At 52.9% G+C, this 23118-nt stretch overlaps 1 protein-coding gene across 1 annotated transcript; it reads right to left on the bottom strand.

The window, feature by feature from the left end:
• Positions 1-746: 746 nt before the first annotated feature.
• Positions 747-18717, bottom strand: BRD4 (bromodomain containing 4; the record flags this gene model as incomplete). Its single annotated transcript, XM_079547947.1, has 10 exons — positions 747-862; positions 1609-1907; positions 2684-2883; positions 5284-5493; positions 8601-8729; positions 10962-11321; positions 12774-13057; positions 14420-14555; positions 17144-17281; positions 18433-18717. 10 exons carry the CDS (start codon positions 18715-18717, stop codon positions 747-749), a joined length of 2157 nt encoding a protein of 718 aa, XP_079404073.1.
• Between the last annotated feature and the right edge of the window lie 4401 nt (positions 18718-23118).

The raw sequence follows: 23118 nt of genomic DNA on the forward strand, positions 1-23118 counted from the left end.
CCCAAACAGATCCAAGCAGACCTAAGCAAGCCCAAGCAGACCTACGCAGACCCAAGCACACGCAAGCAGCTCCAGGCTCGTCTCCTGCCCTGCACACCGACCCTGTTCCTCCTATTTCTGTGCTGGGAAGAGCCCGATACCACTTCCAAGCTGAGTTAGTTGCCACAGAAAACAGCTTTAGTCGACCACATGGAGCTTTGGCGATGCAAAACCCAGGAGGGAACGGCAGCAAGCAGTGCTACAGAGAAAGCACAGCGCTCCAGAAGGAGGTGAGCAGCCCGAGCTCAGCCCAGGAGGGCAGAAGGGAGGAGAGCAAAGCAGCGCTGCCCTGGAAGCAACCCCTCTGCTTTATAGAAAGGGCTCTGCTACACAAACACGAGGTTCCTCCTCCTGGCAAGAACAGATCGAGCCTCCAGCCAGGACAACACAGCAGCTCCCTAAAAACACACAGCTACGTCCTCAGACGGACAAACAGCCATCCTGGCACGCACTGCAGCTCAGCTCCTGCACCCACAGCCAACCTCAGCAAAGTCAACGCTCCTGACAATACCTTGCAATGCTTGAGAAGTGCCAGAGACAACATTGCTACTGCCAAGCTGGACACGGAGGGCAGCATGCAGCTCCTACGCTGTGTATAATATTGGTTTTAATTACAAAGACAAAAAATTAAAGACCAAGCCGGTAATGAAAACATATTTATTTATACAGAAAACAGGTATAGGACTGAGTCTTTAAATAAGCTGCATCTAACCTGTTTCTGAATCTTCACTGTCGGAGGAGCTGGACTCGCTGGTGCTCTCAGACTCTGAGGAGGAGAACCCCTTCATTTTAGAGGAACCAGCAATTACATCCACCTTCTCTGCTGCAAGAAGACAACAGTACAAAATGAATGGTCAAAGGGATGGGAAGGAACCCAGAGCCTCCAAACCGTGCTCCTCTCTGCCACCCCGAGCCCAGCTGGGGGCTCTCAATGCTGAAAATGTAATATTACTGCTGCTCTGGCTTCCTGGCCCAGGGAAGAAGGACAAGGGTGCCTTTTTTAAGAGCTTAAACTCCAATTAAAACTCCAATTAAAGGCCAGGAGGCGCTCAGGGCTCTGCTGTACCCCTAAGGATGCGCTGAGCTGCGGCCAAACAACCTCAGTGCTTTAAACAAGCCTCAAATCTGGGCAGCTTTCCTTTCTGCTCGGGTTTACACCATGATGGCCACAGGGAGAAAGAACCCCTCCGAATCCCACAGGGTTTCAGGGAGGATCAAGATGTGCTCCACCACACCGTGGCTGGAACAGAGCTCCTCCAGCCCCGCGGCTCGGCAGGGAGGAGGAGGAGCAGCAGTGGCTCTGCAGGACGCGGCGCCGAGCGAAACACTGCTCTTAACCTCTCCTCTTCACACAGACATCTTTTGGGAGAAAATATTTACGTTAGAGGGAGGCTGAGAAGCGAAGGCCTTGAGTCAGAGCCACCGGATCTACCGGACGGCCGCTGGGGCTTCATTCGTTTTGCTGGAGGAGCGGCAGCTGCTCTCCTTACCCCATCACACAGGAAAGGCCCTAAAGGTGGCAACGCAGCACTGGGCTGTGAGGGGAACTGCTGTGAGGATGAAAGGTACCTTGAGGTTTCCTCTTCTTCCTCAAACACGACGTTACGTATCTCTCCAGCTCCCGTAACGTGGAAGGTTTTAACGTCTCAAAGTCAATTTCAATCTCGTCGGGATTGGAGTTTTTAAGCGAGGGTTCTCTCGACTGGATGATGTGAACAACTCGGCCCAGCTTTTCACCGGGCAGTTTGTTAATGTCCAGGCTCAGCTGCCTCTTCTCCTCATAGGACATCGGCTTACACTTCTCCTCCTCCTCAGACTCGTAGGCTGGAGGGGGCTTGCTGTTCTTCACCGTCACCGGCTCCTTCTTACTACTTAGGAACAATTGTAACACGTCATTATGGCACACAACAAAACGAGGAGACGTTGCAAGAAGCAGCAGCTCGGTTCTGCTGCGTTACAGCAGCGCGGCTGCGCCTCCTGCTATCGCAAGGAACAGCAGCAGGGAGCTCTGCACGCACCAGCAGCTGCTTTCATCCTCTTATCTCACAGCGACGCCCGGGTGCGGGCTGCCACGAGCTCTCAGAAACGAGCGGCTGCAGGTAGAGCTCTGTACGTCTGCACTGGGATGGATGAAAGCCCAGAGCAGAGCAACGCTGCCCACCTCCCTGCAGGGGGTTGTGCTGCTTTGAGGCCTCGGGGCAGCACGGCCTCCCCTTAGGCAGAGCAAAACCCGACGCTTATAGGGAAACGTGCTGCCAAGCAGCAGGAGCAGAGGATGCTCTGTGATGTCTGCTGGGCCGGAGAGAAACAAGGAGGCAGATCTGCAGCCGTGCTTGCAGGTATTTACCCTGCAGCCTAAGCAGGAGCTCCTCTCAGCTCCTGACCCCTCGCTTCAGAACCCACAGCTCCAACTGAAGCAGGAGGGAGAGAACGGAGGGGATCAGGGTTCAACGGCCCGACTCCCAGAGCTCTTCTCTCCCATCCTTAATTAAAGCAGCCCCGGGTGAGGGGTGGCTGTGAGCCCTGCTGAAGCTGCGGGTGCTGCTCTGCAAGACCCCCATGCAAAGTTATCAGAGGGAGAAGCACAAACGGCACGCGCTGCAGCGCAGCAAAACACGACGACTGCAGCGCAAACAGGGCTGACCTGGAGGTGCTGCTGTTGCTGTTACTTTTCTTGGCCTTCTTGGACGGCGGTTCCTTGGCTTTACTCTTCTTGCTGTCTTCCAGCTCTTCCTTCTTTTTGTGCTTCTCCTTCTTCTTCTCCTTCTTGTCCTTCTCTTTTTTCTTTGGTTTGTTCTGCTGGGGCTGGGACAGGGCTGCAAGCTGTTCATGCACTGCTTTCAGCTGAGAGGCAGACACACAGAGATCAAGACACTTTGGCCCAGCACCTCCTTCTCTTCCGCGTTAATTACCCCTCTGATGCTTTCCTCCCTCTTTCCATCCCACCCATCCCAAACAGAATGGCTCCTCTGTACCTTTCAGCCTTTCTCTACTACGGGTTGGAGAGCACTTACAGCTGAGCCTCCTTTTAGACCACGAGGTGGCCTGCAGCTGTGAGCTGAATGACAGAACCAAGGGTCTGGGTTGGAAGGGTCCTAAAAGATCACAGAAGCACGGAATGGGGAAGGTTGGCCGGGTCCTTAAAGATCACAGAGCCACGGAGTCACAGCAAAGCTTGGGCTGGAAAAGACCTTGAAGATCACAGAAGCACGGAATGGTTTGGGCTGGATGCGACCTTCCAGATCACCAAAGTGTGGATTCACAGAATGATTTCTGTTTGTAGGACCCTTAAATGTCACGGAACCAAAAATGGGTTGAGTTGAAAAGGACCTTAAAGGTCAGCGAACTACAGAATTCTAGCATGGGTTGAATGGGTCCTTGAAGGTCAAAGAACCCCAGAATGTGTTGGACTGAATGGGTCCTTGAAGGCTAAAGAAACCCAGAATGTGTTGGGTTGAATGGGTCCTTGAATGGGTCCTTGAAGGTCACAGAACCACAGAATGTGTTGGGTTGAATGGGTCCTTGAAGGTCAAAGAACCCCAGAATGTGTTGGACTGAATGGGTCCTTGAAGGTCAAAGAACCCCAGAATGTGTTGGACTGAATGGGTCCTTGAAGGTCAAAGAACCCCAGAATGTGTTGGACTGAATGGGTCCTTGAAGGTAACATAACCATACAATTTGTAGGACTGAATGGGTCCTTGCAGGTCATAGAACCACAGAATGTATTTGGTTGAATGGGTCCTTAAAGGTCACAGAACCATAGAATATGTTGGACTGAATGGGTCCTTAAAGGTCACAGAACCATACAATTTGTAGGACTGAATGGGTCCTTAAAGGTCACAGAACCACAGAATGTATTTGGTTGAATGGCTCCTTAAAGGTCATGGAAGTCCACAACCACAGACAGTTTGGGTTAGATGGGTCCTTAAAGATCACAGAAGCACGGAATGGGTGAGGTTGGAAGGGTCCTTAAAGGCTACGGAACCCCCAAACCCCAGAAAGTTTGGGTCAGATGGCTCCTTCAAGATCATAAAACCAGGGGGTCACAGCACGGCTGGGTTGGAAGGACCCCAAAGCCCCCCAGGCCGACCCCTGCCATGTCTGGGTGCCCCCCACCCTGTGGGCACCTCCAGGATGGGGCACCACAGCTCTGAGCAGCAGCGCCAGGGCCTTATTGCCCTCTGAGGGAAGAATTTCCCCTTCACACCTGACCTCAATTTCCCCTCTGGGAGTTTTAAACCATTCCCTTCACTGGGGGCCTTCTGCCTCCACCTTCCAAAGCTCCCAGCGCGGGGTGCAGTGCACACGTCCTGCTCCAGCTGCTCTTTCTGCTCGCTGGGTTGAGCACAGCTTGGCTGCTTCTGCTCTTCCAGATGGGGCGAAGCTTTGCTGGGCAGCCTGGGTGCTCTGGGGCGAGGGCTGCAGCGTGGAGCGCGTGGGAGCTGGAGCACAAAAAGCTCCAGCTGTGGGTGTTTGCGCTCCGGTGCCACCTTTGGCCTTCAGGACTTATGGCAAGCTGAGCCTAGGAAGGAACGTCCTGCAGTTTCTTTAGGAGCAGCGGCACAGACTTGAGAAAAGGTGTTCTGTCTGTTTAACAACGAGGGGCAGCCCTCATCGCATGCAGCAGCAGAAGAAATGAAACTCTTCCAGCATTGCACCCTGCTCTGTTTAGTGCCGAATGATGGGGTCATAGCACGGCTGGATTGGAAGGACCCCAAAACCCCCCAGGCCGACCCCTGCTATGTCTGGGTGCCCCCCACCCTGTGGGCACCTCCAGGATGGGGCACCACAGCTCTAGGCAGCAGTGCCAGGGCCTTATTGCCCTCTGAGGGAAGAATTTCCCCTTCACACCTGACCTCAATTTCCCCTCTGGGAGTTTTAAACCGTTCCCCTCATCCTATCACTGTGGCCAAAGCGATTAGAAGCGTTTATGAGATCTCCTGAGGTCCTGGAAGGATGCAGTGAGGTCTCCCTGCAGTCTTCTCCTCTCCAGGCTGCACGCCCTGAGCTCAGCCTGTCGGCACAGCGCAGGAGCTCCAACCTGGGAGCATCCTCAGTCAGCTGTGCGTGGACCCACTGCTCCATCACAGCCACGTCCCTCCGCATCCCATCCCTTCCTACTGCCACAACTGGGGGCAGCAGCGCCGGGCCCTGACTGCCCTCCGAGCAAAGAAATCCCTCCTGCCATCCCACAGAAATGCAGCAGACGACGCGCCGTGCCCGAGGCAACGCAGGGCGGCCTACCTGCTCCTGGAGCTCCGCTAAGCGCTGAGCTCTCTCCTCTTCCGAGTCATCGGAGGAGCTGTCGCTGTCGGAGGAGCTGTCGCTGCTGCTGTCGCTGGACGAAGGGGGAACCACTTTGGTCGGAGGTGGAACCACCACGGGAGAGGAGGCCGGGATCACCGGTTCCTCCGGTTCATCCGGCATCTTGGCGAAGCGCATCTCAAACACGTCCTGCAAAAAAAGAGATGGAAACGGGGTCGGCGGGGCTCCAAGGAGCGCCCGACGCCTGCCTGCACGACGCTGCCAGCTGCAGAGTGCCTCCTTTCACGCCTTGAATCCATCCGGGACTTGGGTTTGATCAAGGGGGGGGAAATTTAGAGGTAAGGAAGGCCAAGAGCCATTGGAAAGCTGCAGTGCTGGCGGGGAGGCGAGGGCAGCGCTTGGCAGGCTGCGCTTTTCCTTCCCTGCGCAACAAAAGCTCTTCCCAGCAGCCAGGGGCACCAAACCACCTCCTGCTCACCCCTCTGCACGGAAGTTGCTGCTCTGCTGATCAACCCCTGTTTCTGTTCAAACCTCGGGGGAATAAGCAGCAAAAGGACGACTGCGGCCTTTATCAGCATGGTGGGGATGAAGGCTGCGCTGAACTCACAGCTTGTGCTGTTTCGGGTGAAGCAACGCTCTCAGGTCCAGCACTCTGGGTCCCACACATTTTGGGGCACCCCCACATTTTGCTTTCCTCTCATTCCTCAGGACAGAACAAAGCAGCACCCCCACATTTTGCTTTCCTTCTGTTCCTCAGGACAGAACAAGCGCTGCTTGCAGGAAAAAACACCACTTTGGGCAGCTCCAAGAGACCTGAAGGCGTTCTCAACGCCATGGTTCAAAGCTGTGCACTGTCACCAAGCTCCTTCAGGGGCTTTGGAGGTCACAGAACCATAGAATGTGTTGGGTTGAATGGGTCCTTGAAGGTCACGGAACCATAGAATGTGTTGGACTGAATGGGTCCTTGAAGGTCACAGAACCCCAGAATGTGTTGGGTTGAATGGGTCCTTAAAGGTCACGGAACCATAGAATGTGTTGGGTTGAATGGGTCCTTGAAGGTCACGGAACCATAGAATGTGTTGGGTTGAATGGGTCCTTGAAGGCCAAAGAACCCCAGAATGTGTTGGGTTGAATGGGTCCTTGAAGGTCACAGAACCATAGAATGTGTTGGGTTGAATGGGTCCTTGAAGGTCACAGAACCATAGAATGTGTTGGGTTGAATGGGTCCTTGAAGGTCACAGAACCATAGAATGTGTTGGGTTGAATGGGTCCTTGAAGGTCACACAACCATACAATTTGTAGGCCTGAATGGGTCCTTGCAGGTCATAGAACCACAGAGATCCGGAGGGGATGCAGCTGAACTCTGCTGCTCAGCAGAGGGTGACCTTCAGGCCATGGTCACCATCCACTCGTTTGTGCAGCTCTGGTGCAGAACCCAGAGCACGACGCGTGTGCCTTGCTGCTGCCAGCCTACTGTGAACCTCAGCTCCAAAGTCCCTGCACAACAACCCAGAGAGAGAAATTCTTCCACCAGGCGCCGAGCAGCGCCCCCCTCCACGCATATCCGACCTTCAGCACCCCAAAAGCCCCCGAAATGATGGGGTCAGGCCCGTCCTCGAGGTCACCGTGGGGTCCTGTGGGGCTCCAGCACTTTGCTGAGCCACCTCTGAGCTTCTTCCATGCCCGAGCCGGGCTGCATTTCTCCACCTCTGCTCCGGAGCTGCAATGCTGCTTCGCTGCTTCCATCTGCTGGCAGCAAGGCCGCTTTCTCTTCCAGGCTCCTGGCACGGGGACTGAAGGCTGGGAAGGGAAGGAGCCTGGATTGCTGGCTTTGCTCCTTCTGCCATGCGCTGACTCACCGCCCTTAATGAGTGTTGAGGAGCTAATTACTGTTTCCCACGAACCAGAAAATCCAGTGCTTGATTACCGCCAGCAGCCAACGCTGCGCAGGCACCACCTTTACATCCCCTGGGTCAGAAATCAAACCTCCCCACATTTCTGGACCCGTGCAGCTTTTAGGTCAGCCCTTACGAAAGCAGAGCGGGATCCGTTTGAGCCAAGTCCACCGCAACCAATTCAGCAGTTAAAACAAAACCCCAACACTGCAAAAACCCTCAGCTCTGCAAGTGCCTTCACAGGGAACAGATGAAAGAGAAACCCTAACGAAGAAGCAGATAATGAGCTAATTAAGGGATTCTTCCTGCCCCTGCTTGCACCAACACCAACCAGGTTCAGGCTGTGAGCTGCTGAGAGCACACCAAAACTCCTTCCAAATTCACCTTCCAACAGCAAAGCAGCACCAGGTGGCACCTGGGTGTTCTTTTGGGGGCTGATGCTCAGCCACTTTTTGGGACAGGTGAAAAACGGGGCTGTGCGTAAAGCAATGCGTGGTGATGGAACTCAGCCACGTCCAGAGCTGAGATCCCAGCCTGGCTGCAAACCTCAGCAGCGGCCCTCTGTAAAGCCGCTCACCTCCGTATCTCACTTCAGATCAGAGTTTTTACACTTGGTTTCAGCAGGAATCAGTTTTACGCACAGCCTCACGTTGCCAAGCGCTGCTGGAGCAGCTTCACAAACGAGCAAAGTTTTTCCCCTGCGGATGGGGGCGAGAGAAAAGACATCAGAACGCCCCACAGGAGCCCTGGAAGCGGCTGTGAAGTTCTGCTCTGGACCAAGAGCACCCAGAGGGTGAGCAGCGTGGTTTTTTGGATGTCCACCTGCCTACAGTGCAGCAGAGCAACAGGTAAGGCGCAGAACGCTGCCAGTTCCACACCAAAAAGCTCTGGGATCACACGCAGCGAGCGTTGATCTCCAATGAAACTGGCTCAAACCTGAGCGCAGCTTTACAGAAGCATCAAAGTGATTTCAGGGCCCTGAACTCGGGGGCTCAGAGGCAGGAGAGGCACGGAGCTCAGCGCTGCTTCCCAGAAGAGCCCTGCTAAGAGCTGCGCTCAACACCTGCAGTTTCTTTGCAGCTGCACCGTGAATAACAGACAGCTTTCGTGCTGCAGAAACCAGGAGAGAGCAGAAACGGGGCTCAGAATTAACAGGAATGGCAGCGCTGAGAGGCTGGCACGGCCCCTGCGCTCTCCCCAGGTGCTGTGGGGAGGAAGGGGACCCTTCAGAGCGCTGCGTTTCCTCCCACTCCTTCACAACCAACACGAATCAGTGAGAAAAATGCAAAAAGATGCTATGAAACCAAACCCGGCCGTTGTTTTCTTACCCCTCTCCCCCAATTTTGTGTCGTTTCCAGACAACCTTCATTACAGCAGGGGGAAGATAATGGAGCTCCCTACCTGCAGCTTCCGTGCCATGGCCACCACCTCGTGGTCAGCAGGGTTGTATTTGTAGCAGTTGGAAAACATCAGTCGCACGTCGGCGGCGAATTCCTGAGCATCTCTGTACTCCCGGTTCTCCAGTTTGGACTGGAAAGGAGAGGAGGGAAAAAAAAAGCTTTGTGCCATGAAGAGCGTGAGGGTAAGGATGCATTCAGCACATAAATGCAGGAGTGCAATGAAGGGCTGGGACCAACGCGGCGTGGTACTGCGTACGAGTGCTGTGTCCAGTTTTGGGCCCCTCACTGCAAGAAAGATATTGAGGCCCTGGAACGTGTTCAAAGGAGGGCAATGAAATGGTGAGGGGTCTGGAGCACAGGGCTGAGGAGGAGAGGCTGAAGGAGCTGGGAATGTTCAGCCTGGAGAAGAGGAGGCTCAGGGAAGACCTCACTGCTCTCTATGACTGCATGAAGGGAGGCTGCAGTGAGCTGGGGGCCGGCCTCTGCTCTCGTGTCATCAGGGATAGGAGCAGAGGGAATGGCTTCAAGCTACGACAGGGGAGATTCAGGCTGGACATGAGGAAGAATTGCTTCTCAGAAAGGGTGGTCAGGCACTGCAATGGATGCACAGGGAGGTGGTGGAGGCACCGAGCCTGGGGGTGTTGAAGGAAAGGCTGGATGTTGTGTTGAGGGACGTGGTTCAGTGGGAGCTGTTGGGAACAGGTGAACGGTTGGACTGGATGAGCTTTGAGATCTGTTCCAACCTTGGGGATTCTATGATTCTATGTGGTGGCACCTGATGGGGATTGGGAAGCCTGTAAGCACCACTGAGTTTCCGCCTGGAAGGAATTGCAGCAGGTTTGCAATAAATGGAGCAGACTGAGGGCATCTCTGCTGGTGATTTGGGGTGTGGAGGACAGGGCGACTCTCAGGGCACTTCTGGGACGAGCTGGGATTGCTCACTGAAGCCCTGGTGGGACTCGAGCCCTGCAGACCCCATGTAGTTCTCAGCAAAACCCATCGGGGTCAGCTCAGTGCAGCACGTTCCCTTTGAGGAAGACTTCTTTGTGCCCACGGGCCATTAAAAGAAAGAGTTTTAAGATGGGGGAACGGCCCTTCGCTTTGCAAAGAAGCCTTTTCTGCCTCTGCAGCCCCACCAACAAAACAAAGGGGGCAGAGAAATGGGTGGTGGGAGGGAGGATTGGCTCCTCTCCTTATAAACCCAACCCCAAACTGCACCAAAGGGGGCTCAGCCTCCAGCCAAACTGCTCACAGAGCGCAGAGCTGAGAAGGGAGAGACTTCCAGACAGCTTTGGGATGGGGGGAAATGTGGATTGATTTGCAGGTGTGGGTTTAGAATTGGTGGCTGCAGGCCTTGGGCAGAGCAAAGCACCTCTGCTTAACAGCAGATGGACGGGGACAGGGAACAGCAGAAGCACAGGGGCTCGTTTTAAGGGAAGGGGGAATGTTTTAAGGGGGGGGGAATGTTTTAAAGGGGGGGGGAATGTTTTTAGGGGGGGGAATGTTTTAAGGGGAGGGGGAATGTTTTAAGGGGGGGGGAATGTTTTAAAGGGGGGGGGAATGTCTTAAGGGGGGTGAATGTTTTAAAGGGGGGGGAATGTTTTTAGGGGGGGGAATGTTTTAAGGGGAGGGGGAATGTTTCCTAAGGGCCCTTCTGGATGGATGAGGAGTTGTGGGTTTGTTTCGTCTCTTCTCTTTTGCTTCCCAGTGTCAGCACAGCAACAACTGGCAACTGGCTGTATGGGAAGCCTGAGGCCAAACCCTCCTGGCAGGCAGCAAAACTGCTGGGAAAACGTCTCATTTTCTGTGCAATCCACACCTCTGCCCCCCAAACCCTAACCCAAACCCTAACCCAAACCCTAACAATAACCCTAACCCTACCCTAACACCCTAACCCTACCCTCTAACCCTAACCCTAACCTTAATCCTAACCCTAACCTTAACCCTAATCCCCTAACCCTACCCTAACCTTCTAACCCTAACCCTACCCTAACCCTCTAACCCTAACCCTAACCCTCTAACCCTAACCCTAACCTTAATCCTAACCCTAACCCTCACCCTCACCCTAACCCTACCCTAACCCTCTAATACCCTAACCCTAACCCTCTAACCCTACCCTAACCCTAACCCTTACCCTTACCCTAACCCTCTAACCCTAACCTTAACCTTACCCTAACCCTCTAACCCTAACCTAACCCTCTAACCCTAACCCTAACCCTACCCTAACCCTCACCCTCACCCTAACCCTACCCTAACCCTCTAACCCTACCCTAACCCTAACCCTTACCCTTACCCTCTAACCCTAACCCTTACCCTTACCCTAACCCTCTACCCCTACCCCTAACCATACCACCCAGCTTACTTTGATCGTGCTCAGATCCATGGGATGCTTAATGATATCGCAGTAATCGTGCAGCCCCAGTGCTTCTACATCCACGGGTTTGTAGAAGGGCCAGGCGTAGGCCGCGTGTTTCTTGGCAAACATCTCCTTGATGATGCCACTGCAGTATTTCAGCTGCTCCGACACTTTGCTGCTCTTTTCTACCGTGTGCTGTTGGGAATCTGGGACGTCCTTCTTTGGGGGCTTCACCGGGCGGCTGCTTTCCCTCCGCGGGCCCAGTTTGGTGGATTTGGGTTCGGTGGGCAGCGAGGACGATTCGTGGATCGGGTCGATGGTGGTCGGCGTGGTGGTGTCTGCTTTCCTCTTCACTCCTTTTTTCGTCTGCAATAGAGGGAAGAAATTCACCGTTAGCGAAACCTGCAGGGCTCCCCGTGGCGCGACTTCGCTTTGCCACCGCGGGTAACTCAAACTAAGGGCTGGGAGCTGCAGATTTCCACGTTTACTTCAGGAGCTCTGCAGAAAACCACGTGGATTCGCTCTGTTGTACGAGGAAGGTCAGCAGCGCGGCTCGCTTTGGCAAGGTTTGCTCCTGAGTTACAGAGGACTGAAAAATCAGGTTTCGAGGGGATGAGCTCCATGCAAAGCTGGGCAGAATCCATCATGTCTGAGTGAACTGTGCCTGAGAGGGGTCACCAGGATCCCCCTCTACTCAACTGAGAGGAGGGAGCGATTTCCAATTTGGAACTGTAGAGTGGCTTGGGTTGGAAGGGATCTTAAAGACCACAGAAGCGTGGAAAAACCACGTTGAGTGGGACCTCAAAGGTCAATGGAACCATGGCATGGGTTGGGATGGGTTGGAAGGGTCTTTGAAGATCACAGAATGGTTGGGTTGGAAGGGAGCTTAACGACCATAGGACCATAAAATTGTTGGGTTGGAAAGGTAAAGATCATAGAAGCATGGAATGAGTTGGTTGTGACCTTAAAGATCATATAATCCTAGAATTGTTGGCTTGGAAGGGACCTTAAACACCACACAACCACGGAGAGACAGGGCTGGAAGGGACCTTAAGGACCATGGAACCATGGGATGGGCTGGGTTGGGTCCTTGAAGATCACAGAAGGATGGAATGGGTTGGGTTGGATGGGTCCTTGAAGATCATAGAAGGATGGAATGGTTGGGTTGGATGGGACCTTAGGGATCATGGAACCATGGGATGGGGTGGATGGGTCCTTGAAGATCACAGAATGATGGAATGGGTTGGGTTGGGAGGGACCTCAGGGATCATGGAACCATGGGATAGGTTGGGTTGGGTCCCTGAAGATCACAGAATGATGGAATGGTTGGGTTGGAAGGGACCTTAGGGATCATGGAACCATGGAATGGAATGGGTTGGGTCCTTGAAGATCACAGAAGGATGGAATGGGTTGGGTTGGGAGGGACCTCAGGGATCATGGAACCATGGGATGGGTTGGATGGGTCCTTGAAGATCACAGAAGGATGGAATGGGTTGGGTTGGATGGGTCCTTGAAGATCATAGAAGGACGGAATGGTTGGGTTGGAAGGGACCTTAGGGATCATAGAACCATGGGATGGGTTGGATGGGTCCTTGAAGATCATAGAATGATGGAATGGTTGGATGGGACCTTAGGGATCACAGAACCGTGGGATCACAGTATGGTTTTGCTGGAAGGGTCCCTCAGCCTTTCCTCGCAGCAGAGCTGCTCCAGCCCTCTGAGTAGGAAGGAAAATAGGAATCTTTTGAGCAAACTGAGGCCGTCTGCCCTAAACCAAAAACGGATGGCACTGCAGATGTCTCCACCCCAAGCACTCACCTTGACGGGCTGAGCAGGCGTGGGGATGACAGGGGGGTGAGGCTGGATGGGCTGGGGGGTCGGGGCCGGCGGGGCGGGGGTCTGGGGGGCCGGCGGAGGCGGCACCGGGGGCTGCGGAGGCACCATCGTCATCACGGGCGTCGGGACGATGAGGTCAGGGGTGACAGCAGGGAAGGAATGGGTGGTCTGTGCGGCCTGGAGGTTCTGCTGTGGGGCCTGAGTCTGGGCTGGGGACGAGGCCTGGGTTGTGTTCTGTACCGTGGATGATCCTGGCTTGGATGTCACTGCGGAAGGAAAAGGAAGAAAGTGTCGATTCTCTCCCTCTTCTCTCCAGGCTTAACGGGAAAACAATGTTTCGTAACGAGTGAAAGAGCGTTGCTCATTAGATAATGAATGCTTTGCAGAGCCTGTTCTTGAGCAACCTGTCAGGGACAAAAACACTCCTCACGTTTTCCTCTACAGCTTGTTGGGTGAGATGGTGACGAAGCCCAGGACCTCGCTCACCGAAACCACACCAGGAAAGGAGCGAGGAGCAGCCCCGAGGCGTCCTCCTCTCTTCTCCTTTTCCTTCCAGGAGTTGTCCTAGGGGCCAATGGTTGCCCACGAGCCAGCAGTGCGCCCTCGTGGCCAGGAAGGCCAATTGTGGCCGAGTGATCAGTGGTTGACCAACAGCTGACCACGAGCCGGCAGCGCGCCCTGAAGGCCAAGGAGGCCAATGGCAGCCAACAGATTGACCTGTGGTTGACCAACAGTTGACCAGTGGTTGAGTGGTAGTTGACCACGAGCCAGCAGGGCGTCCTGGTGGCCAAGAAGGACAACAGAACCCTGGGATGCTTTGCCCAAAGCGTGGCCAGCTGGGTGCTCTGCACTGGGGAGGCCCCGTCTGGAGCACTGGGCCCAGTGCTGGGCTCCCCAGGTCAGGGCTGATGGGGAACTGAGCCCAGCGGAGGCTGCGGAGATGCTGGGGGCCTGGAGCACCTCCTGGTGGGGACAGGCTGAGAGGCCTGGGGCTGTGCAGCTGGGGAGGAGAAGGCTGAGAGGGATCTGAGAGGATGGGGGGCAGCAGGATGGGGCTGGGCTGCGTTTGGTGGGCCCTAGTGACAAGACAGGGGCACTGGGCACACACTGCTGCCTCGTGGTCAACTGCTGGTCAACCTGTTGGCCACCACTGAGGTCAACCTGTTGGCCACCGCTGGCCTTCTTGGCTACCAGGGCACAGTGCTGGTTCACGGTCAACTGTTGGTCGACCACTGGTCAACCTGTTGACCATTACCGGCCCCTATTGGCTACCAGAACCCACTTGGGCTCACAGTCAACTGCTGGTCACCACTGGTCAACCTGTTCACCATTACTGGCCCCTATTGGCTACCAGGACCCACTTGGGCTCACTGTCAACTGTTGGTCAACCGTTGGCCACCAGGACCCTCAGGTCCTTCCCCACAGCGCTCCTTTCCACAGCTCAGCCCCAACCCAGACGGATGCTGCGTCGTTCCTCCAGAGGTGTAGAAGCCTCCTGTGATGGCAGCCACCCCTCCCAGCTCTGCTCCACCACCAAACACGTTCCAACCCCGCGCCCTGCTCACTGCTGGAGACGTGGAACACGCCTGGCCCCAATACCAGCCCCCAGCTGTGGCCGAGTGCCATACCTGCTTCCTTCCGTGCGCGTCCTCTCCCTTTTGTCTGGGCTATAACGATTTCAGTTTCTTCCTGCGTCATTTCGGAGATTTTCTGCAGGAAGAGCTTTTCTAGAGCTTCTGCCATTAAGACTATGTCATCTCCTGGCTGGAGGAATGAGAGAGAGCAAATCAGGCAAGGCACATCTCTACCAGAAGGACTGCCATACTCTAAACAAACCAAGATTGCCACAAAGATTTTGCCTGCGCTTTTTTCTCCGTTTCACACCAAACTTAATCATAAAGACCAATTAAAAACGAAACAGGAACAATTCGGGGCGGTTTTTTTGTGAGGCACGGGTGGGATGTGGAATTGGGACTGCAAACTGTAATCCTTATCATCTCCCAGCTCTGCAAGTCCTGTAGCTTTTGTACACCGCGATCTTTCTTGGCCCTGTTTCCATTGCCACACCGCCGTCCTGAGCACACAGCGAGGAACAAGAAGAGTCCTTGTCCTGCAGTGCTGTAAAGGCACGGAGAGACGAGGGGCAGGGAGCTGTGCAGGGCACATAAGGGGTGATGGCAGGATAGACTGAGCTGTGCTGATCAGTGCAGGCAGTGCTGCTGTTTTCTGGATGGAGGGAGGAGAAAGAGGGGAAGAGGGGCACATAAGGGGTGATGGCAGGATAAACTGAGCCGTGCTGATCAGTGCAGGCAGTGCTGCTGTTTTCTGGATGGAGGGAGGAGGAGAAAGAGGGGAAAAGTGGGAAATGAGGTGGAAACTCTTTGCTGTGAGGGCGGTGCAGCGCTGGCACTGCTGCCCAGAGCTGTGGGTGCTCCATCCCTGGAGGTGCCTGAGGCCATCCATCATCCTGTGCTTCTGCCACCTTTCTGCACTGTCAATGCAGCCCGCTGCATCATTCTGTGGTCTTTAGGTCCTTTCCAAACCAACAGATTCCATCTTTCCACGGTTCTGTGATCTCCAAGGCTCCTTATAACCCAAAGCCGTGCTGTCATACTACAAAAAGAAGACTCAGGGTCCCTACAGGCTGTCATTGCCCCCTGACTTTGCATCCCTCAGCAAAGCCCCCGTGTGGGAGGAAGATGGAAGACGACAGCATCAGCTCTGAAGGAAATGCATCCCATGCACTGGGGAAGGAGAAGAAGTGAAGGAGGAAGACGGCTGGTGGGGATGGGGGAGGTCAACACCTTCACAAGTCCTTGCAGGCTGGGAGCAGGAAGCTCCATTTGCAAAGGCCAAGGGAGGTGTGAAGGATGGTGGTGAGAGGACGCATCCTTTGGAAGTGCTCTGCAGCGGCGCAGCTGCAAACTGCAAAGCTGGGCATCAACATTTCATTGACGAGCTCTGAATTAATTGGCATGAGTGCACGGCACAGGGCTGGATGTTTGCTCTGAAACACGATGGGAAATGATGAGAACGGGAAGAACCGGCCAGGAATCCAATGCAAAAGGCACCAACAAGGCCTGGCAGCTGCTCTAAAGGCTTGTTTCGCAGCGAAGGAGGGCATCCAAGAGCCCAACGAGAGCCAGGCCTGATGGAAGATGAGAAATGGTGACAGTCTGCAGGCTCTGCGTGGTCCAAAAGCCATTTCTTAAGTACAAGCAGAGAATGGAGAACTGGGAAGGGTGAGGGAGAAAGGAATGGGAGGGCGCTGCAGTGGGAAAATGGGGGAGATGGGGGAATGTGGCAGCAAATAATGCAGACACGGACGGTCTGAAGCCTTCAGAGCTTCATTCCAGCTGCACTGTGTTGGCTCAAAGCAGAGAAGGCAAAGGCCACAGGCATTACTTGGAAGGACCAGAACAGGACAAGAATGTAAAACCCAAATAAAACTGAAATATCTGCAGTAACAAGCAGTGCCTGCCGGGGCCTGAAGTTGTTGTGGGTTAAAGAGGGAGTGCAAACCTTGGGAAGTCACCCACAGCTGTCAGCGTGGGTACAAAGGAGGAGCTTTGAGGACGAGAAAAGACTTTGGGGAGTGAGGAGTGGAGGAAAGGAACCACGGAGCTGCCTGCCAACACTCCAGCGAGCGGCCATGGAGCTGGAACAACACATCTGGAACCAACTGGGTCTTGTGCAACGTTTCTGAGAGGAGGAAGAGGAGGAGAACGCAGTCGAATGGAGGGTGAAGCACCAGGGAGAAGAGCTGGGAGGAACGGGGAGGGCAGGAGCTGAGACGGGGCTGAACCGGGGCAGGGCTGCAGGAACGCTGCGCTGGCTGCTGCTCTGAGGACAGCAGCAAACTCCCCATTGGGGGCCGTTGCTCCCTGGTCCCTTGGCAGACGAGGCTCTGCAGCACCTCCAGCTCCGAGCAGCATCTTCCTGGCACAGCCTCTGCCAATGTGCTGCTTTCCCATCTTCGCACAGCACCCAAAGGCTGCGCTGATGCTCAGCTCCTTTCCCCAGCCCATCGGCGGTGAACGCGGCGCTCCCTCACATTCCACATCCCCTCCCTGCACCCCCGGTGGTTCCGTAACTGTTTACACAGTGCTTTCCAGGATCTTTCTGCTGTCTGGAGGGGAATCTTCTGCAGTGCAATGGAAGCAGAGCCGGGCAGGACACCGCTCCAGGCACTGCTCTCTGCAGCGCTGTTCTTTCCCCCACGTCAAAGTTATGAGCTCCAAAGCAGGCAGCCACAATTTGGCTTTTCACTGAGCTACAAACAACACAACGGACCTACGGAGCCTGCAGAGACCAGCAGATCCCCTCTGAAAACGCAGAGGAGCTCATCGTACCTTGTTGTAGATGTAACAGTTTGTAAACATCGTGTTAAAATCCTGGATACATTCTTGAGCATTCCAGTAGTAGTTATTCTCCAAGCGTTTCTTTATTGTTCCCATGTCCATCGGCGTTTTAATTATCTTATAATAATCCTGCAGAGGGCAGAGAGGCACAGAGATAAGGATGGGATCCTTATTATCCCCAAACTCAGCTCCAAGAGGATCCAACCCCCCTCCCCAGGCCGCTGTCTGAGTCATTTATTGGGCAAACCCCACAGAACGCAGCAGGGAAAGGTGAGTGGGGAAAGGTGAGGGGTGATGCTGTGCTTTCCTCGGGGCTTCTGTGTGATTCCCCTCTCAGGGCCACAGCCACAGACCCAGCGTTGGCTGGGTGGGATCATCGTGGGGCTGAAAACCCAACTTGGAACTACTGACCCTGAGGTCGCGCAGCCACACGTGGAGAAGGGAGGAAATAAGATTCGCTTTCAGCCTCTTAAAGGCATCCAGATAACATGAAGGAAGGTGCTGCTATTTTTAGGGAGGACTGGAAACGCCGTTGCTATAGAAGCAAAGCTGTCTGTGGGGTTCTGCTGCCAAGAAATCCGACAGCTCAGGTGTTGGATCGTGGAGAAACGCTCATCTCCTCTCTGCTCTGCGCTGGGGAGGCCCCACCTGGAGACCTGGGCTCAGTGCTGAGCTCCCCAGCTCAGGGCAGATGGGGAACTGGCTGGAAAGGGCTCACTCTGTTCCACCTCCACTCCCACAGGAAGAACCAGAGCCCCATCGGCGTGGAAAAGCCAAAGAAACAGAGCCCCCAAAGCCCTCAATGCTTTGAGAGCATTCTAAAAGATCCCAAAATGTGAACTGGAACCCAAAGCATCAGCTGTGCCGGACCACAGCCAGGCTGGAGCTCCTGTCCCCATTCCTGGGTGTCTGAGGACATCAGTGCTTTGCTGCTTTTCCTAAGAGGAAAGCTGACATGTGCCACAGTTTGTTCAGGGGCATTTTTAATGGGATTTCAATGGACAGAGCCCTGGAACAGAGAAGTGGTTGCGTCTCCTTCTCTGCAGAGCTCCAACCCCCCGTGCACTGCAGGGAGTCGCTTTGGGGAGCTTGGAATGGGGAAACTCCAGACTCCAACCCCAAAGGCTCTGGGTTCCCGTCACCCTTCAAGCCAAACCATCAGCTGAACCGCACAGCAAAGCCTCAGCACCTCCTTCCTAAAGGCTCCCTTTGGCACAAAGGTGAACGCCCGCCCTTCTCCTTCCTCCCACTGGGGAAAAAAAAGCCCCATGTCTACTCACGGGGAGGTTCAGCTTGACAGCATCCACGGGCTGCTGGAAAGGCCACGCAAACTGGTGCTTCCATAGCGTTTTGAGCACCACTTTGAGCAGGTACTGCAGCTGGTTGGTCTGCCGCTTGGGTTTGTTGGGGTTGGAGGTCTCTGGGGGAGGAGGGTTGACGCCGACGGTGCTGCCTTGCTGCGGTTGCGCCTGCGCCTGCGCTGTCGACATCTGGGTGGCTTCGAGGCCGTCGCCCATCACTGGCAGATTTCTCAGTCTCGTCCCGGGGCCGCTCTCTGCAGACATGCTATTGATCCCATTGCATTCCTCACCAGACACCCTGCAAGAGAGAAAAGGGAAGGGTCAACTCCCGGCTTCGCTTGAAGGGCTGCGGCGCTGCTTACAAAGAAGCAGGGTGGGTTTGGTGAGGTTGGCTCTGTGCTTTGCAGCCTGTGTGAGGGAGCACAGCGACCAAACCGTGCCAGGATTCTGCACCCCGGGGCAACAAAGGGTGTTGTGAGGCCTTGTTTGCTGCCTCACCCAGCAATCAGCCCCATAGGGAGCGCTGGTTCCAGCCTTGTTCTCACCTCATCTGCTCAATGTGCTCCAGTAGGAACTTTGCTAGGGGGTAAAGGAGGCTCAAAGGAGCAAAGCTGTGGGCGCAGAGCTTCAGCTCCGGCCAAAACCTAAAGCTTTGGTTCAGCTGGAAGAGCACAAGAGGTGTTCATTCAGTTCAGTCCATTGCAGCGCTGCAGCTGCCCCCCACCACGCCAGCTCCCCCCAACTGCGATGCTCAATTCCTTTCGTTAGGCCAGCGTTGAGCTCCTGCAGCGCATCACAGGAGCCACGCAGCACAACTGTGCAACCCCACAACCACGCAGACCCCCCTCTGCTTTTGCCACGTCACTCCAACATCATCCTGAAGGCCAAGAAATTGATAACAACGCGTTTCTGTCGGCTCGGAGGCGTTGTTGCAGGGCTTCACTCAGCCTGTCCGCCTTTAGAAGCAATGGGAACCAAGTCCTGACCATGAACTCGCACCCTGACCGACTGAGCACACCCCGAAGCTGCGCTGTTGGTCCCTCACTATTTTCAGGGTGTTTGTTTTTCACCCTGGGCAAACGGAGCAGCTGAAGCTTAGCATTAAAGACAACAGTGCAAAGTTTGGTGCAAAGATTGAGTTCAGCGGGAGCTCTGCCGTTCCAATGATACCTGGGGAAAGTGAGGGAGGCACCAGCAGCCCTTTGGTCACTGGGTGCTTTTTCAGCTGTCTGACAGCTGCTGTTCTCAGCTCTGTGCCACCTGGATGCCCCCATCTGTGCCGAGGTGCTGGCAAGCATCTGAGCTCTGTCGCGTGCTGCTTTTCTGCCCCGTTAACACAGTGACCTGCCTGCACACACAGCGGGATTTGGGACGCAACGCGGATTTGCGCTCGTGGCCAAATCCCTCCGATTTTGCCTCTGAGCTGCGCTGAGCCGAGGCTGGGATGCGTGGCATGAGGGCCCTTCCCTGCGTGACAGCTGGTGGCCAAGCAAAAGGAATCCTCTGTACTCACTGCAGGGGCTACGTTACCTTGTAGGATACATTGCCATATAATTTTGCCCCAGAAAATGATGCAGGGTCAGAAGTTGCTTGGCTTGTCCATCTATCTTCCGTGGCTTCAGGCACAAATGCCTTTAGATAGAGTATCTGATGAAACAAACAAAGCAATTAATCGGAGGCGTCGGTGGGAGGCATCAGAAACGAAGGCACCTCCGCAGGTCCTGCCTTTGGCACGCAGCACAAGTCCAGCCCCGGCTCCGAGCAAAGCAAAAGGGGTCAGCAGACACCTTTGGGTCTCTGCCGGCAGAAGTGAGGGGTGGGAGCTGCTGCTGGGGGTTCCTCCTCCGATCCCTCACCTCCAGACCCACCATCGGCTCTGCTCCCTCTCCCAGCAGCCCTCCGAGAGCCGAAGGTCAGAGGGAGCCGAGGGTTTTTGCTAAGCCAACAGGTCCTGAATGCTTTCATTGCCTCCTGTCGCACTCAGCGTCGCTTCCAGTCCCACCTTCCGCCCTCCTTCTGCCTTTCTGTCCTCTCGAGGGATCCCAGCAGCTCTTCCTGAGATCCGTTCCAAGCGGATGAGCTGCACATAAACCACCCTCCCTCCTTCCTCAGCTCTCCCACCCATAAGGGAGACCCAGAGCTGCAGGAAACACCATAAGTGAGGTGTAAACTGCACAGCGTGGATATCTGCTATCAGATGCAGCGCACTGCAATGCATGGGATGGCAGTAAGGTGCAATATGGCTGCACAGCACGTTGCTGCAGCACAAAAGCTATAGGATAAGGCACCATTTATGCCTACACAACCTGTAATATGGCACTGCAAGACAGAAACTAAGATAGAATAGAGATTAAGATACTTCATGCCTACGTGATCGGTATAAAGAGGCAACGCAGCACTATAATGCATGAACTATGGTATAAAGTACAAGCTGTCCCTGTATCGTATGGAATACAGCGCTGTAAGACGTGGAGCAATGGGCTTTATCCCTATATAATGAGTGATACAGCACTGTAATAAATAAACTGTGGATTGAATGATAATCTATGCCTGTATAACGAGTAATATGGCACTGCAGTCAAGAACTACGGATTAAGTAATAATCTATGCCTGTATAATGAGTAATATAGCACTGTAATAAATAAACTGTGGATTGAGAGATAATCTATGCCTGTATAATGAGTAATACGGCACTGTAACAAATAAACTGTGCACTGAGTGATAATCTATGCCCGTATAATGAGAAATATAGCATTGCAATGCATGAACTGTGGATTGAATGATAATCTATGCCTGTATAACGAGTAATATGGCACTGCAGTCAAGAACTATGGATTAAGTGATAATCTATGCCTGTATAACGAGTAATATAGCACTGTAATAAATAAACTGTGGATTGAGAGATAATCTATGCCTATATAAGGAGTAATATAGCACTAATAAATAAACTATGGATTGAATGATAATCTATGCCTGTATAATGAGAAATATAGCACTGTAATAAATGAACTATGGATTGAGTGATAATCTATGCCTATATAACGAGTAATATGGCACTGCAGTGCATGAACCGTGGATTGAGTGATAATCTATGCCTGCATAATGAGTAATATGGCACTGTAATAAATGAACTATGGATTGAGTGATGATCTATGCCTATATAACGAGTAATATGGCACTGCAGTCAAGAACTGTGGATTGAGTGGTAATCTATGCCTGTGTAACAAGTAATACAGCACTGTAATAAATAAACTGTGGATTGAGTGATAATCTATGCCTATATAATGAGTAATATAGCACTGTAATAAATAAACTATGGATTGAGTGATAATCTATGCCTATATAACGAGCAATATAGCACTGCAATGCATGAACTGTGGATTGAATGATAATCTATGCCTGTATAATGAGTAATACAGCACTGCAGTGCATGAACTGGAGAGCAATGCATTATTTATTCCCATGTAATAAGTAATAGAGGGCTGTAACACATAAACTATGGGGCAAGGCGCTACCTATGCCTACGTAACACGCAGCACAGCGCTGTAACAGAAAACATGGCTTAAGGGATGATCCAAACCCACAGAGCGTGCAGTACAGCACAGAAATTGAAGATAAATGCCCCATATAGCATGTCTATAGCACAGAAATACAAGATAAATGCCCCATATAGCATGTAGATAGCACAGAAATACAAGATAAATGCCCCATATAGCATGTAGATAGCACAGAAATTCAAGGTTAAGGGACAATCTATGCCTATATAACATGCACTGTAACACATAAAGGGCCAATCTAACCCCATACATCATGTACTATAGTACTATAGCACATACATTAAGGATTAAGGGCCAATCTAAACCCATATAACACGTACTGTAGTGCTACAGCACATAGATTAAAGGTTAAGGGCCAATCTGACCCCATACAACATGTACTACAGTACTGTAACACATACATTAAGGATAAAGGGACAATCTAATCCCATATAACACGCATATAACACATAAATTAAAGATCAAGGGACAATCTAAGCCCATACAACATTAACTATAACACATAAATTAAGGATTAAGGGCCAATCCAAGCCCATATAACATGTATACAACACATAGATTAAAAATTAAGGGCCAACCTAACCCCATATAACCTGTATTATAGTAATATAACACATAAATTAAAGATCAAGGGACAATCTAAACCTATATAACATGCACTACAGTACTGTAGCACATAAATTAAGGATTAAGGGCCAATCTAAACCCATATAACATGCACTGTAACACATAAATTAAAGATCAAGGGACAATCTAAACCCATATAACCTCTACTATAACACATAAATTAAGGATTAAGGGCCAGTCTAAGCCCTGACAACATGTATATAACACACAGATTAAAGATTAAGGGCCAACCTAACCCCATATAACCTGTATTATAGTAATATAACACATAATTTACAGATCAAGGGACAATCTAAACCTATTTAACATGCACTACAGTACTGTAACACATAAATTAAGGATTAAGGGATAATCTAATCCCATATACCACGTACTATAGCACATCAATTAAGGATTAAGGGCCAATCTAACCCATACAACATGTACTACAGTACTGTAACACATAAATTAAGGATTAAGGTACAATCTACCCCGTACAACA

The sequence above is a fragment of the Tetrao urogallus genome (assembly GCF_951394365.1).
Source record: "Tetrao urogallus genome assembly, chromosome: 36".
Classification (NCBI taxonomy): Eukaryota; Metazoa; Chordata; class Aves; order Galliformes; family Phasianidae; genus Tetrao; species Tetrao urogallus.